A 17,930-nucleotide genomic window follows, 5' to 3' on the forward strand; every position below is an offset into this window, starting at 1 on the left:
TATATCTTACTATTAAAGTCCCTTGCAATTCAGACTTCTGCTGTGTAATAGTTGGTTTATACTGTACAAGTCTGCAGTGTATGTGTTCCTGTTGTAAAACTATTCCGAGGGATTGTTAAATTGCCAGGTTCATTGGTAAGAAGGAACCAGTATTTTGTTATGGCTTGTATTTAACTTAATTGTGAGGTATATACCACATTATGTAAAGAGAAATCAAATAATCGAATGAGTTGAATGTTAGTAAATAAAAAGAGATTCATATGGACAGATAAAGTATAAATTAAAGCTATAATAATAAATAGCAAAAAAAAAGAATGTAAAAAGCAAGAGAAAATAAGTAAAGAAAAAATGATTGACTTTGTATTACCTATTGGCTACAGCAGAGTCTCTTGGGGACGTCTTGAAAATATTCATATGTTTTTTGACATCATAATTGCTTCCGAACTTCCTCTCACAAAAGGAACTTTGAATTTTTACTGTCAATATTTCTCGAGATGCCTTGTATGATTCGATTTACGATTGAGTATAAGTCTGCAATAGAGATAATAAAACATTTCAGTACAACGTTCGTTTTTCTGTATCCCTTTGCCGCAAACATTTAGGTTGTATGGACTAATGACCTTGGAAGTTAAACAAGCACGAGAAAGACCTTTAGGATATATACAAACGAACAAATCATTAAATGTGATCCGAGTGAGTTGGCTGTAATTAATATAATATTATATTTTACTTGGTCAGGCTTACATTCTCTTTCTCCAAACCTTTTGGAAAATGTCTTTAAAAAAAGTAGACTTTTTATGAGATGAAATACATGGCATTTTATCTGAGGGAAATAGGTGCCTTGGTGTGGAGCTTGAGCTAGACACTCATGCTGATCGAGTTGATCCGAGATATGGTTTACGAGATCCATATCTGTAGAAATGGTAGGCTGTATTTGAGCATATTTTTTTTCCATGTTAATATCACAGAAAGAAATAGAACAATCGACAGTGTTAATAAAGCAACTTACTGAAATACTGTCTGAGATAACCATGGTATTGAGGGTTTCACCACCCAATTTGCGTATAGTTTTGGACACGGTCTTATTTAGAGATCAAAGATGTATTTTGGTGGCTTCTTGTCTGGCTAGAATAAGTAACGAATTCTCATAGAATGAGCTGAATGCGTGGCTATACACGATCTGTTCCTGCTGGTTTGAATACAATGCTTGACAGCTGCATGTGTTGAATCATGGGCTCGTGTAACAATTGTCTTGGCTAATAATTTAAATGACTACCAGAATATTTCCATTGGTCATACCTTCATTCTGGTTGCAGAAGAAATACACTCTCGGATTCATAAAGAGTAATATATAGAGGTCAAAGGGCTTATAATATATATTTATAAATATAAATTCTAACAATGAACGGTTCTCGAGCATGCTGCATATGATATTAATTATGTGTCTAATTGAGATGAACAATAGGAATAAGTAAGCATCTAACTGTCAAGAGAATCTTTGAATCTCGAACATATTATAGACGAAAATATTATACTAGATATGGTATCAATCATCGAAATAACATTTCAAAGGTATATACACTTTGTGCATAATAATTGTACTATTTATGACAGTTTAGTAAACAGTTGGCTTGTATTATCATTATTATTCTTTAATATATTCTGTCATAAAAATCAATCTTTGTTCAATAAAAAAAGATGGCAATAATTTATTGTATCTGAAAACATTACTTGATTCGATTTTAAATTTTTTGAAAGAAACAAATTACAAATGTAAATGATAATAAGAATGACAGTAATAAAGGTGATTCCTATTACTTTGAGTTTCTCATTTTTTTTCTACTCAATTTTGTTTATCCTAACCTTCCATTTAAACTATTATGTATATAAAAACATGTGATTTGATACGTATCTTTTTCTTTTTTTGTAAAAATGCTCATTTTTTTGAGCCGTTTATATAAAAAATAAAATAAAAGAAAAAGGAATAGGAGAGAATTAATATCAACAAGAACTTCTTTTTTGTGTAATTTAGAAAAGCGGCAAGTACTTGTCTCTACTATATTCTAATAGTAGGAATTAAATAGAAATACATTGAGGGTTATAAAAGTTAAAAAATCTAGCAATAAAATAGAAGACGTAGAGAAAAAGAGAGAGAGAGATATCGGGGGATGTTTTTCATCAACTTTCGATATGGCGGTGGTTTAGTTCATCAATTTGATTGGCTGATATGAACTTATACTGAAGAATAAAATAAAATAAACCGCAGCATCTAAGCAACCAAGCATCTAAGCATTTAACAAGAAAGGCTTATATGTTTGAATAATGGACACTTATTACAAGACATACAAATAGATATCAAGTAATAAAAAAATATTTTGGATAATATAAGATCTGAGAGAAAGATACTAATATTACCTTTAATATCTCTTCTCCATTCCCACCCATTTTCTGTGAAACTCTGTACTTCATACCCAGCTCAATTCCACTCCTCCTTCTCCTCATTCTCCTCTTGCTCTTTCTGTCTCTCACTGTAAAAGATTCGAACTATAATGCAGCTTGATACAATTTCTATGCTCTCTTTTAATTTTCTAAAAGTAATTTATGGCTTTGTGGATAACACCCAATATATATAAGTGTAAATACAAACCAAGCAAATGTATAGATTTGTTCATATACATAACGTAGATCAGCTCTTTGTCTTCATACTTGTGTGAAACATAAACCATTATAATTTTTTATGCATTTTGGACAAGCCTTAATTTCAATCTTTGGCTGAGCCAAGATGAATATTGGGTGTAGACAAAAATGAATACGAACTTTACCATAGTAAAAAAAAATATTATAATAGATATTATCATTGGGTGGTTATTAAAGCATCCAAAGATATGACGAAAAATGCTCAAGCATCAGGTAGCTGTCGAAATTCTCTTTTCTTTTAAATAATCCAAGCCATGTATTAAAGTGAAAATCATTTTATACATTGACTGTAGTGTTTTCCAGCAAACTATCACCAGATATAAAGTAAAATATGGAAAGAAGTATGGGAAAAGTAGTTAAGCAACACACACACACATACGTGTATAGAAGTATATAGGGAATGGTACAGGGAAAAAAACACAACCAAAATTGCAAAAGAAAAATAAAGCAACTATTTTTTTTCATTCTTAGTAACTGCTCCTCACCCTGCAATAAATTTGTGTAGCATATTATAAGTCTGTCTGATATGTATATTTGCTTTATCTTAAGATAGCCTATTGTTCTTTGGTATCATGGTTAACAAATAGGTTAAAAGCCAATTCCTCTCGCCTCTTACAAAGTCATTGCTAAAAATATCACTCTAAACATATCGCTGTCTTTGTTTCCGTGCTTCTTTCCTTTTTCTTGCTTGCTTGTTTTTTTTTTCAAAGTTTTTACAGACTATCTTAGTGCTCTAATTGGTTAATTTGTGTTGTATAAAAGGTCTCTTGTAATAATAGATATATAAGGAAATGAATATACTTTACTATAATATATTCGTATATTTGTTTAATGTTTGTACTATGTATATTTATTCAAGCCACTTATCAGATATTTCTTGTATAACAGATTCTTTAGACATGCAAAAAAAAAGGCTCGAAATATTTTTGATAATCATGAACAGTACTTGACTTTGGTTGCTATCAGTGTCAACCATAGAAGTATTTTCATTCTATTGTTCTGTTTTTTATTTATCTTATAAGCTAATATGCTATGTATTTATTCTTAAGAGTAATAATAATAAATCAAGATATTGCACTTACAATGTCTTTAAAGGGATACAAGTGTATTGAGTATAGAGCTTCAAAAGGTAAATAAAAAAGTACTTCTTTATTCTATGGTATAACCAATGCCTTGATATATCTTTACAAATTTTGAATCGGTTGATCGGTGTGATGTTGCCGATTGTCAATTCAAAATGCATTTACTGTAAAAAGAATATATATATATATATTACGCTCAAAACTAATGAATATAATTAATGTATTATTACTCTTTAAAGATCTGCGCCACCCACCAGCCGCACTATATAAATAATCAAATACTAAAACAAAACTTTAAAAACAAAAATAAAAATAATCTTTATTATCATCTCTGTTTTGTTTTGATTCCAAGCAAAACAGACTTAACTGATAACCCCATAACATTGGACTACACGATTCTTTTCAAGCCCTAATTACATACAAGTCCAATAATTAATTGGGGAAAATTAGATAAAAGAGAAAAAAGAGAAAAAAGTTTCTAATACAAAAAAAAACCCCAAGAAACCAGAATATCCTTATATAAAATGCCTTTGATCTTTATATAAACTCTCTTTTTATTGGAATTTTTTTCACATTATTTACTTCTTTATAATATACCTCTTTATTTGGTTTATTTACCGATTATTTGGTTTCTTATATATCAATTACGCCTAATGGATCCAGTAGAAGATCAACTTTATATCCAGAATCAAGGAGTATCAAATGGGAATATTCTGACAGAAATGCTACTTAACCTTTTAAACGATGGTTCCGCAGTGCCACGATCCAACGCATACAGCGATGAAGCATTGTATTCAAACCAGCAAGACCAGAATTTTTATGTCCAAGAGCAAGACGTATACTATGTGGATGGGCTACCTATGGCCGTCATGCCAGAAGTTACACAGACACAGCTTAGTACTCCAGATAGTATTGAGCCTCCGAGCATCCTTGAAGAGGATTATTATGAACTCAATTTTTGGTTTACCCAAGACAACTTGTCAAATGGATTTACAGGAATGGGTGACTGGCTTCTTCCTTCCTACAATCCTAACATCGAAAGAGGGCATGATCTCAACTCACTGGCAATTTCTTCAAATATGGATCAACCTTATCGACTCAGTCAGTATGAATATACAACTCCGGATTCATATCGAGGCACACAAGTATCCAAACCAGATCCGTCTATGCAACCAATTGGTCAGACAGCGGCTATTGTCCCCTCCATTAATAAAGATTTTGGCTTTATTAACAAATGTTCAAACTGCTTCCCAAAAACCTGTAAGTTTCTGTTGGAATTTCATTATTAGCATTAAATATAATTCTCCAAAAAATTACACGCAATTTTCGAGTAATTGATATATTAACTGGTTAAAATAATTTGTTTTCTTCCTTGTATAGATCATAGAAGTCTTTCTCGTACCTTTTTAGCTTGCAATTTCTGTAGTCCATACAACGTGGATATTTGCGGTAATCAAATCCAGAATGATGGTCCTTCTACTACTGAGATGTTTTCTTGCCAAACTTGCGAGCATCAGTTCAATCGTAAATCGAATTTTACCAGGCATCTCGAAAGACATATTAAAGACCGGAAAAAATCAAGATGTTCCTTGTGTAAAAAGAAGTTCGTAAGCAACTTTAATGTCAAAAGACACAGGAAAATTTGTAAAATGGCCTAAAAAGTGATGTGGTATCCAATATATGATACCATACAATTCATTTTCATTTTCATTTTCGTTTTCATTTTCATTTTCATTTCCTCATTAATTCATTCTTTATTTAGTTTCTTACCATTTCATTGTTTCTGCACTTTCTATCACTTTACCGCATTCACTATGTTTTCCATTTTTACAATTTCTACTACTTTTACTATTTATTTTCATGACTTTAATTTATATACCACCTATTCATATGAAAAAAAATTCCCATTTTCCAGTCTTAAAACGCTTGTATTTCTCTCTACGCATATGGCAGACACATTATATAATTTATTTCTACTTAAAGATACGCACAGATATACTCTCTCTTTCTCACCTCAACATGTATATAAATATCCTTGTAATATATAATTTTTATGAAATAATTTTATTAATCAATAATATATCTATATGTATGTATTGGTAATAAATTGAATAAGAAAAATTGACATAATAAAATTTTATGATGTTTTTGAAGACTCCAATATTTTAATGGAAGTTGGTCAACCGGTATTTATATTTATCGGGTTGCTATGATACAAATAGTTAATAATGTTTTAGTGCGATTGGATATTGCAGCCTAGCTAGAGCTCAGAAATGAAACGAGAAAGTTGGGAATAGTTCTATGGAAGCTATTCAGAAAATTTCTCGTTAATGGCTATATATATATAAAGTGAACTATGTTTGCTTTTTAAGAAAGACATCATCCCTAATATTCCTGCGAAAGCCTGAGATGGTTCATTTTCAATATTAGATCTATGACAAAAATCAAATTAATCTAATTTTACATTTTGTATTTATTGATACAAAGTCATTAAGCAAAGAATAAACATATATATATTCATCTATCACATTTAATAAAATAACCCAAATACTCGCAGAAACAACAATGAAAAGTATCTTCTGATGTAGCATTAAGAAGACATAATGACCAGTATACCAATACAATCATTATTGTCAAATTAAAAGAAAGAGAGAGATAAATCTGTGCTGTCAATTTAGGGATGTGGTAATGTAGCCAATGAATTATATATATATGTACTCTTTTGGTTGCCACGGATGGATTTCTTTGTTCCATCAGCACAAGATAAAGGAAGAATAGGCGAAAGATACATGAATAAACTTGAAAGAGAAAAATAGGTACTATGATAGTATGATTTACTTAAGAGAAAATATGATAGTTGTCTATATATATATTGGTTAATGGCGAGTTGTCACTGAACCAGCTCAAATAGTACGATTGTCTAATGTGTGTTATTGTCTTAGGATGCGACCAAGTCAGGTTCATTGACATTTATAGTATATGTACTGGATTGTGGAATTTGTACTTTACTCAATTGTGAAGCGTATGCCGCAGTTACCACTTTATTAAAATATAAAACAAATATATGAAAATCAAAGTGCCTAGTAAGGGTTATGTTATGGGAAATGAACTTTTTGTGAGATAGCACCTGGTCTTATCGAAATCAAATCAATCTCTAAGTTGTGACTTGTTGTTTTGATTGGGGAATTAACGGTATTTAAGCGTTACTCGTGAATGGGCCAAACAATTTCTATACATTTATTTTACTTTTACTTTTACTTTTATTAAGCCAAAAAAACACGCGAGACATAAAAGTACTATACTTAATTGCCCTGTTCCTCAAAGGCAAGCCGAATATTATCTCAGTGACAACATGAGATAGTTCAACTGCCCGGGATTCCAAACCATCTACACTTGTTCATGGAAAATTCGACGCCATCTTAATGTTCACAAGATTTCGGATGCAGGCTTGGAGAACGTTTTGGAGTACCCTGATGATGAAGAAACAATCACTAAACAGTAAATAATGACAACTGAAGAGGGGGATAGTGATGCTTATACAGCAGACTATTCTATTCTATCATCTGCTATTAAGTACCTAAAGTCTATAAGAAGCGGCAAAATGAACGTGGATAACTTGGAAAATCTGCAAGAGATTATGCAAAACACCGGTACAGCTACCAATCAAATTAACTCTGGATTCCATCCATCTCCTGATCTTCAATTTATGGGCCTGTTTCCACTCATTAACGGTGATAATGATATGATTTCTCAGAGGATGTTGAAGAAGACTCTTGCTGCTATGAGCTTGATTGTTAAAATACATGCCGAAACACAAACTGAAAAAGTATTTAAGCTACCTCGCTTGGATAGCATCCTGAATTACCAGACTAGGAAAGGAAACACGATCCACGCGCTTCTCTCTTTACATAAGGAAATCCAAGTACCCAATAACACTGAACATGTATATCTTGACCTCCCATCGCCCCAGCTGAAATTCATCATGTCCAATTTAAAGAAGTATAATCTAATATCTTTTTTACCTGATCGTACGCCCGGACAAGCTGGTTCTTTGCAACAAGGTGAAAATTGGATAGCACGCCCGTTATTCCAACAGCCAATTTTCAATGTGAATGGTGTCGATATTTGGTCTGGTGATATTATTTATTTAATGGTTGATAATCCCTCACTCCGATTTTTGGTTGAATCATTCCATGCATCAAAAAACTGTGCTTATCCAGAAGGTTATATGATTAGAATGCTTTCGGATGAGTTTCATGGCCTAGAGAGTCCTTCTACTGCTATTGATATGGAGCGTATTGGCTGTGTGTACAACGATTGCCTTGAAGAAGCATGTTACTTGAGCATATTACTGCAGTCTACCACAAGATTATGTCCTACTCATCACACTCTCCTTTTTATGCAACACCCTATAAAAAAAAACATGCTCCCAATGCACCGGCCAATGCCTTTTACAAAGTCACGATAACACCACTAATTCTTTTTATTGGTGATACCTCTGGCAATTTGTCTAAGCAATACAATCCTTATGAAAGCCGGTTAATGAAATGTGCGAGGCTGCCAAAGATAGGCTGTCCATAGAAAACATTCGATTTATTGCTACAGTTCCCAAGAAAAACGGTGCAAAAGGTGTGTCTATCTTACCTATATTGGTCCGTGATCTCAAGGCCCTTGAGAAGGGTGTGCTTATGTTCTGTGAAAAAGATAAGCAGTGTGTCCTTGTAATTGCCCCTGTTCTCTGGATTGGAGCCGATACACCCTGCCATTCTGAAATTTGTGGACTATCTGGCCCAACGTCTTTGTATCCTTGCAGAAAATGTTATGTATGCATACACAGACTAAAGGATTCTCTTCCAGATAAAGAATACTGTACCGATCCCCATAAGAGAAGAACCCGGAAACATTATGTGCTTGCTAATTCCATGTCAGACAGAACAACCATCATACCCGATGCCCCAACAGACGGATGTAACTTGTCTGTCGAAGACTTAAGCTTCCAGGATCGCTCGACTGGATCTCTTTTGGAACTAGATGCTTTTGACCCGTCAAGTGGTACGCCTGTAGAGGTTATTCACACTATTCTTCTTGGAATTGGAAAGTATATGGTTATCCACCTTATGAACGGTATTCTTAAAAGCAAAAAAGATATAATTCAAAGACTTAAAACATGTTTGGATGGCTACAAATGCTCAACTGGATTATCGCGCAAATTCACAAGAAATATCAATCACTCGGGATCCTATGTTGGTAGAGATTTTAAGGTGCTCTTGCAAATTCTCCCTGTCATCCTCGTCACTGATTTTTCGAATGAGCCCATACTAGACCGTATCAAACCTTGCTTTGTTGAACTTGGCCGCCTATGTTCCCTAGTATTTGTTCGAGAGGTAACCTCAGGTTTTGATGACTATCTTGTTGAAGTGGACCTATCTGTAAGACGTTTGCTTGGGCAATTACACAACTATGATACTTTTAAGAGAGCCGAAGTCAAAGAAAATAACAAAACCGCAAAAATAAAGAAGAAGTACACTGCATTCTGCACGAAGCGTAAAATTCACAACTTGACCCACCTGAAATATGACATTCGAAGATTCGGTACTGCTCTTCAATTTGAAACCGAAAAAGGTGAACAATTTAATAAGCATATTCGCGAACATCTCTTTCACACAAACCATAAGAATACCTCGAGAGATGTCTGTCTCAAATTGGCAAAACAAGCAGCATTACAGTATGTTATGGATGGTGGCTCTTGGCTCAACGAAAATGGACAACGTGAAAGACCAGGATGTGGAATCGCAGCCTTCCTTCAAGGAAAAAGTGAAAAAAAGTTCCGTTTTTCATTCTTTGGCGGTTCAAGAGATTTTACTAGCAACAATGACACTGGTGATAGAGATGAAGAACGTATCAAGAACAATTCTTTTGGTGCTTTCATTTTTTATCAATAAATTCGTACTATTTTTTTACTTGATAGTATCTCCTTATTCTCACTAAAAGAAAATAGAAGTAAGAAAGGAAACCTCGGGTATACACAAATGCTAAATTAATCCAGTGTTGATGTATATGTGTAATAGAAGTTCAGCTCAAATACTTTTTCATTTTCTCTTTTTGCGTTAAAGACATATGTGTATGTATTACACTATAAAAAATAAATGATGATCCTGACAGTGATTGTGGAAAATACTATAGGAGTCTCCCAGAACCACTGTCAATGTTGTCGCTCGTTTCCCATGGTGATATATTTTATTAGCTCGACTACAACAAGCAAAAGTAACTAAATTATTATACAATATGTTTGTGTGTGTGTGTTTCTACTTGAGGTTGAGAGAAATTAGCTATAAAATTTAGACATACTTTGAAGAAAATCTTAAAGAAACTTTACTTTATTTTAGACAGAATTTTTTTCGTAAATTGAGATCAACAAAATGTTTTTTCTTTTTTTTAAAAATAAATTTGTTTGTGTCGTTATTGGTTGAAGCTAAATAATTGTATCGAGGTAAATAAGCACTTCAAATATGTCATATTGAAAAACTATATTATTATCATCTCCTTTTATTAAACACTTATCAAATGTTAAAAGGTATTTTCTTCTTCTGAAAAGTTTTAGTGAATGCAGTATACCATTTATCTTCTTTCAGAATTAAAAAGAAAAAAAATGGTCAAAAACATCTTGCTTGTTTCAAATACTCGTAGATTTTTTTCTACAGTGAATATTATTAGCTGATCTCCAAATTTTGAATTTCTTCAAAGCTTCTGACTGAGTACCCCTAATATTATTGAACGAAAATCCCTATAGCAATGTAGAACTTTCAAATATTGAAGCATATATCGCTCAGAGATTTAGTTTTTGATATACCATATCTAAATGGTAGTATTTGTTATACAAATTTTGGCTTGTAGGGACCCTACAAGCTCTAATTTATTAATGATTTTTTTACATTCATTAATCGGCTTGAAATGTTAGCACATTAATACTTTAAAGAAATCTACAAAATTTAAACTTTTGCACTTTTGGTGAACTCAACTACGAAGAACTTTCTCCAGCTAACGACCAAATTCCATCTTCTACCTACGATTTCGGTTGAGAGCCCCCATTACTATTATTAATTTGGTCAATTACCTTGAAGAATTGCATTGCCAAATCCAAACATTTCATATATTTTTTCAAGCCAAACTCAAATCAACCTCAAGCCTTGTTTTTCTTTTTTTTCTTTTCTTTTATATATTAACCAGTGACATCTGTTTTAATAAAAATGCAATAGTATTATCATATTACATTTTTATATATCTATCTATATAACACTAACTGTTTTAAGAGCTATTTTGCTTTGACTTCTTTTCAAACAAACAAAGTATCAGGTATTCACTATAAACCCTTCAAACTGGATACCCTCTATATTATAATATATACATCCTTACCTAGATTTGTACCTCCTTTTTGGTAGCATTTCCGAATTTGTCCACTGGTTCCTCTTTATATATATATACTTCTATCTTTATATGATTGAATCGTCACTCGATCAAAAAGTCTGCTCATCCACTCTATTATTAGTCTTTTCTAATAAGAGCATACTTTGAAGCATGATTGGAAGTCATGTGTACACTCAATTTTGTATTTAAACTGTGATTATAAGAATTTCGTAAAAGCTTGGTTTCTATCTCTTCATCCTCTTCTTTTACTTGTTTAATTAACCACAGAATGACCAATCGAATGTAAGTTTGACCAACCATCTTATACATATACATCATTTCTTTTCATTATGATGTTTCTTGCTAGCATGAAAACGTAAGCATAAATACTCATAATATGCGCTTGTTTGTATATATAAATGAATTTCCTGATAGATATTTTTGGTTTCATTGGACTTACGAAACAAGAGCTTCGCACGGCATATATACGAATACTGTCGGTCGGAATATGCAGAATAGTACTGATCTTAATACTAGAACTATTTTCTGTAACTTTTGCGATTACCAGAGCAATCTTCAATCAAATTTAAGAAGGCACATGTCCTCACATAGGGAAAGCTATCGACAACCAAAATGCTTTTTTTGTGAAAGAAGGTTTAGAAATAGATTTAATGTCGCAAGACACAAGAAAATTTGTAATATGGCTCCAACAAATACTGATGTATCCAACATATGATACCATATAATAAAATTATTTCTTGCCTTGCTCAAGTCATTCTGCTATGTAGCATCATTAATTTCCTGTCTACAATGTCTACCTGACTACCTACTCACCTATACGAAGAATTTATGTGTTTTTTTAACATTAAAACACCTCAATTTCCCTTTATATACCTTCTTGACACTTTATTTAGCTTCTAGAACTATACAGACCTATACATACATACTTATGAAAGAAAATAAAAGAAAACTTGTGTGCAATAACCCTATTGATAAATGACATATGCATTCATTTATGTATATATGTATGTCTGGAATAATAACAAATAAAATGATTGGAAATATCAGACATATACATATATATGAAAATAAAAAGAAATAAACATAATTAAATTTTATGATTTTATTTCTGAAATCTTCAACGATTTTAATGGATGCTGATCAACCTTTAACTATTTTATTGGGTTGCTATGATACAAATGGTCAAAGATTTTCTAATGGGATCCGATATCGTAGTTTGGTTGGAGTTTAGAAGTAAAGTGAGAAAGTAGCATAATTTTGGGCAATCTATAAAAGAAGTTACTAATTATTGGCTATATATATATATTGCTATGTTATATGCTTCTTAATACTCCAAATAAGACTTTTATTGATTATTTTCTCTCATTTATTCATATATAAGAAATTGATCCCTAAGAGCATCCACTGCGGTTTGTGCAATTAAAATATTAAAGTCAAACCAAAAACACACATTTAAATGGGATAATTTAGACCATCCACAGCGGTTTATCTAAACCTGAAGTCGCATATTTTTTATTGCTCGAATGTTTTAGTGAAGCGCCAAATTTAGATATCTATTAAAAAATTGTCTAAAAAAATTGGCTAAATTATTTATTTAGACGAACCACTGGGGATGAGAAAATCTAAATTTTCTATTTAAATTTACATGTTTGCGAGTTTACGCAAACCGCTGTGTATGCCCTGATACTCATAAAAAAAATTGATATACAACTGTAACAACAATGACAAGTATATTATGGTGTAACACTAAGACATGAAGACAATTCTACCAATACAGAAAATATTGTCAAAATAAAAGAGAGAGAAAGAGAAACTGACCTTAGAAATGTCTGACAAGTTATCTCAATAATCTTATTGTGAACAAGTATTATCCAAATATATAAATATATATATAAATAGACAGAACCACGGTTGCCAATATATATATATATATATTTGATGAGACCTTTGAAAGTTGCAGAAAGTATTATTCTTATTCTTATTACTTATTTTAATAATATGTATATATATATACACAAAGGACAGTAAAGTTGAGCCTAAATCGTGAAATGGATCGTGTGAAAAAAAGAAACCCAAGAAGGTTTATATGATGAACATTCTAAGTTCATCCGAAAATTAATTTATTTTTTATTTATTTTTTTTGGATAAATGTTGTACGGCATACTCTTGGTTCAGATACAGAAATAATTGCTCCACAAGAAAATCAGTATGTGAGTTTGTGTATGTATATGGGATCCTTGAGATGCGAGAACATAACTTGAATTATAGTGGTTTATATAAGCATACTGGTACAAGAGTTGCATTTACTTAAAAAAAAACAAATTCTCTTAACAGTAGAAGAAGAAACCAGAGAAAGGATTTGAAGAGAATTACATAAAGAGCAGTATTTAATAAAAGTGGTTTTTTTATACAACAACAACAAAAAGGTCAACTACATTATTGTAGGTTAATATGTGGTCTTCAACACAAACTTTGATTAGATACAATAGGATGATAAATACAGACAGAAAAAGGTAAAATATGTACTGTTAATATATACATAATCAAACATGGACAGATAAGATATACACTCACAAAGCTTGGTTAGCCATCTATTCACTTAAGAATCCAATACGTATGCTTTAATAATGTTGTTATTATTTTTCTTTATTCCTTTCTTTATACTTTGCTTCGCTTGTTTCGCAATCCAATCATAGAGCGCTTTTCAAAAAAAAAACCCCCAAGTCGCAAAGTCAAAGAAAAAGCTCAGCTTTTCCAGCAAACCTTTTATTAGAGTGTATATGTATATCCGAATGCTCTTATCAGATATCTTTATAGAAACTCTCAAGGTTTCTTTTTTTTTCGCTGAGCATAACATTCTTGATTAACTTTTCTTTGTTTTCCTTTTATCCTTTTGGTTTTTTGAAAACCGAAATGAGAATGAGAATGAAATAGAAAAAGTATCGGATGCCATTTACAAAGTTGATAGCTTTGATAAATATAGCTATTAACCAGATTAGACTCGAGTTTTTCTTTCTACTTGTTTGTTTGCTTGCTATTATTACAACGTATATATATATGATGTTCCTTTTATTCAGTAATCCCGTTTCTTAGCTTACCAATAAAAGAAAGAAAGAAAGTCTTGATGGTCTAAAGAAATCTTTCTTTTGATAAAACAAAGGTAGTAAATGTAGCAATGATAATATAAATACTAATAAAAAAGAGTACACATCGAATTTTCTTGGCAGAGATAGCTAAAAGTGGTTTATAGACCATACAATGCAGAAATATATTCATATTAAAGTTGATTCTCTCATATATATATTGGCTTGTTTCAATATTCTATGTTATGTAATGTATGTGAGATATTTTGTATATTTTTTTTATATAAGTACATATTATTTGGCTGCTTGTTGCTTGGTTACTTGGTTACTTGGTTGCTTGGTTACTTGGTTACGTGGTTGCTCGGTTGCCTGGTTACTTGGTTGCTCAGTTGCTTGGTTACGTGGTTGCTCGGTTGTTTGCATATAAGACCAAGACTATACAATCAACCAATATCAATGCACCTAAAATCGAGTGGAATTCAATTGGTCCCTGTCTTATTTAAGAAGAATAATAATAATAAGATATATGTATATTCATATTTAAGACAAAAAGAAAGGTTGTTGTACTGATTGATGGAGAGGCAGAGAAAAAAAAATTAAAGATTTTTCATTTCATCAATCCCTTTTTCTTTTCTGTCAGGTGTGTGAAAATCATACTGATCGTGACTGTGTTATTTACATCAAACACTATCATCTAACCCGCACACACTACCACTACCACTACCACTATCACCATCCACCCTCCTCTCTATTTCACACACACGCACACACACATTTATTCTCGTCCGACATTACATGTTAACCAATGACATCAATATTTTAATTGGCTACCACATTACTTAATGGAAACACTGTCATTTATACAAAAAAATAGAACATTTATTTAAACAATTTTTTCTTTAAAAAAAGAGGAAAATGAGAGATTATATATATATAGAGGAAGATAGGTAGATAGATATTAACTTTGTAATAAAAGTATGTGTGCTAATGTGAGAGTGTGTATGTGAGAGTGTATATAGTGCGTGGAAGGGGGAAAGTTTGTTTTTGTTTAAGAAAATAAAACAAAAAGTATAGAAAATTAAAGAAAATATAATATAACAGGAATTAGGCAAGGTAGCTTGCAGCGACGGCAACCAATGCAAGGGTAGCAAATACAGGCTTGGCAACACCAGCAGCACCAGAATCCAGTGCAGCCTGGCTGGCACTTCCGGCAGCAATGACACCGCTGGAAGAGGCAGCCGAGGAAGAGTTGGGACCAGCCGAGGAAGGACCAGCAATGCCTGAAGAAATACCGGCAGAAGAAGCAGCAGAGGGCACGGCAGAAGAAGTGGCGTTCTTGACGGGAACGCTACCTTCCTTGTACGAGGCTTGACCAGAACAAGCACCGACGGTGGTGACACTGTAGGCCTTTTGGAGAATAGGCAAGATACGAATGGCAGCGTCAACAGTCTTTTCGTAGAGATCGTGCTCGAGAGACACACCACCGACAGTAGAGGTGGCAGCATTGTTGGCCCACTGGGTGGCGTTACCGTCGACCCAGCTTTCCTTGAATGAGGTGCTCTCGGCAAGCATCCAGTCATCGGTATCGTGGTTCCAGATGACGGCTATAATAATAAGATTGTTAGTTATAATGTTTGAATGAAGATTGATTTATATATATAAATCTACGTCTTTCTGACTTACGAGTGAAACCCAAGTTCTTTGCAATATCACGAACGCGATCATCGATATCACCATAAGGCTAATTATAGACAATACAAAATAAAATTGGTGAGTTAGAAAATAAGAGAACTTTAATGTATATATTTTTAACAAAAAAGAAACTTACAGGTCTGAAGAAGCGTGGGGATACACCAGTAACTTCCTTGATAGCCAATTCGGTCCACTTGAGCTCAGCAGCGATCTGCTCATTGCTGAGGGTGGTGAGGTAAGAGTGAGACCTAAAAATAAAAATAAAAAATGAGATAAGCAAATTTGTATACAGAAGATTATTGTTGTTGTTGCTGTTATTACATACCAGGTGTGGATAGCCAATTCGTGGCCACTGTCGAAGGCACGCTTGACAAGTTCGGGGTACTGGACGACCTGTCCACCGATCATGAAAAGAGTTGCCTTTTGCTTGGTTGTGTCGAGGAAATCGTAGAGCTTGCTGCTGAACTGGGTTGGTCCATCGTCGTAAGTGATACCCCATTGTCCCTTGGGGCATGCAACAATATCGGTTGCGCGAGTGCAGCCAGTGAATGTCCAATCGCAGTAGGTATCACCGCTTCCAGTCTGTTTGGGACCTGCATGCATTACATGTAAATCAATAATAAAAATAAATTAATAAATTATAATTATAATTATAGTTTTTTGTTTATTTTTTTTGTTTACCATTGCTACCGCTCTCCTTGAGAACTGGTGCGGCGGCAATGCTTCCAGCATTCATCTCAGTAACCCACTCGGCCTTGGGGGTAGGCTTGGATCCAGAGGTAGGATATGTCTCGGTAAAAGCAAATGTTGAGGCAGTCTGGGCGTGGACGGCAGTCAATGCAATAGCAGCGATGGTGAACAATTTTGACAACATGTTGATTATTGATTTCTACTTTTATTGGAGAGAGAAGAAGAAGAAGAAGATGGGTTGAAAGAGAAGTAAAAGATATTGATTTTTTTGGGTCCCTTTATATACATATCTTTTATATCCATATAAAGTTTAGAAATTTATTTTTATTTTTGATTTTATTCCCGTCAGGTTGAATGCTTGTACAAAATATTAACATTTTTTTATTTATACGTATGATATATATAAATATGAGATCTATTATTGTATTATTTAGCTAGCTGGTTAGTTTGTATGATTTTGTATTTGTGATGGCTGGTTTTGGTTATTTGGTTGGTAAGACGAGATGAATTCCAGGAACAACCAAAATAAAATAAAATAAAATAACCTACATAAAAAAAGAAAGAAAGGCTGTGTATAAATATAAGAATATATATAAATATAGAAATAAATATAAAAATGTCCAATTTTGATCTATATTATACTCAAGCGTAGGTGGGACGGATAGTCCATCGATTGGCTATGGTGGCAAAACTGAGCTTTCTGATGGTTATATTTTAGGTAATTCTAATTCTGTCAATGCCTATATTTTATTTCTGTCTTTTCTTTTATATACATACTTTTAAATTTATATACGTTTACATTAACATTTAACATTTACATCTATACACAGATACACACAAGTAAATGTCCGTACACCCACACACAAAGATAGAGAGTAAAGATGTGTGCAGTTATGTAGCCACAATTGATGCTTGTTTAATACATCACAATCGTGAACAGAATATATATATAAAGAGTAGATATCAAACTTGAACTTGATTTCGATCTTTGTGTATCCTCTACAGCATCACAATAGTCAATAGTAGTAATGGCAATATTTATCAAATCCCCATTCTTTTTTTTGTAAATATCTATCTTTCTCTCTTTGGTTATTTTGTCTGTGTCATTCTCATATTTTTCAAATACTAAATAGAATAATATCTATACTTTTTTTTTTAAAAAAAAAGAGAGGGTATTTGCTCAAATTACTTTAAATGTGGTTTCTAAGCAACCAAAGTTGGCTTAAACTTTTTTCATTTTTTTTTCAATTGAATATTCTTA

The 17,930-nt window shown here is 32.7% G+C and overlaps 5 protein-coding genes across 5 annotated transcripts; 3 read left to right on the forward strand and 2 right to left on the reverse strand.

Annotated features, from left to right (window-relative positions):
• Positions 1-237: 237 nt before the first annotated feature.
• PHYBLDRAFT_71354 (hypothetical protein) lies at positions 238-1,033 on the reverse strand (the record flags this gene model as incomplete). The annotated part of the gene is made up of 4 exons (XM_018442453.1): positions 238-286; positions 368-498; positions 731-928; positions 1,010-1,033. 4 exons carry the CDS (start codon positions 1,031-1,033, stop codon positions 238-240), a joined length of 402 nt encoding a protein of 133 aa, XP_018299473.1.
• A 3,399-nt stretch (positions 1,034-4,432) lies between these two features.
• On the forward strand, positions 4,433-7,281 carry PHYBLDRAFT_138982 (C2H2-type zinc finger transcription factor; the record flags this gene model as incomplete). The annotated part of the gene is made up of 3 exons (XM_018430121.1): positions 4,433-5,039; positions 5,160-5,386; positions 7,141-7,281. The coding sequence occupies 3 exons, from the start codon at positions 4,433-4,435 to the stop codon at positions 7,279-7,281; spliced, it is 975 nt and encodes a 324-aa protein (XP_018299474.1).
• A 99-nt stretch (positions 7,282-7,380) lies between these two features.
• On the forward strand, positions 7,381-8,247 carry PHYBLDRAFT_138983 (hypothetical protein; the record flags this gene model as incomplete). Its single annotated transcript, XM_018430122.1, has 1 exon — positions 7,381-8,247. One exon carries the CDS (start codon positions 7,381-7,383, stop codon positions 8,245-8,247), a length of 867 nt encoding a protein of 288 aa, XP_018299475.1.
• A 79-nt stretch (positions 8,248-8,326) lies between these two features.
• Positions 8,327-9,721, forward strand: PHYBLDRAFT_138984 (hypothetical protein; the record flags this gene model as incomplete). Its single annotated transcript, XM_018430123.1, has 1 exon — positions 8,327-9,721. One exon carries the CDS (start codon positions 8,327-8,329, stop codon positions 9,719-9,721), a length of 1,395 nt encoding a protein of 464 aa, XP_018299476.1.
• A 5,422-nt stretch (positions 9,722-15,143) lies between these two features.
• PHYBLDRAFT_80072 (chitin deacetylase) lies at positions 15,144-16,895 on the reverse strand. The gene is made up of 5 exons (XM_018443549.1): positions 16,661-16,895; positions 16,305-16,572; positions 16,116-16,227; positions 15,971-16,028; positions 15,144-15,891 (listed from the first exon to the last, which is right to left on the reverse strand). The coding sequence occupies exons 1-5, from the start codon at positions 16,851-16,853 to the stop codon at positions 15,392-15,394; spliced, it is 1,131 nt and encodes a 376-aa protein (XP_018299477.1). The 5' UTR covers positions 16,854-16,895; the 3' UTR covers positions 15,144-15,391.
• Between the last annotated feature and the right edge of the window lie 1,035 nt (positions 16,896-17,930).

This window comes from Phycomyces blakesleeanus, assembly GCF_001638985.1.
Source record: "Phycomyces blakesleeanus NRRL 1555(-) unplaced genomic scaffold PHYBLscaffold_1, whole genome shotgun sequence".
Taxonomy (NCBI): Eukaryota; Fungi; Mucoromycota; class Mucoromycetes; order Mucorales; family Phycomycetaceae; genus Phycomyces; species Phycomyces blakesleeanus.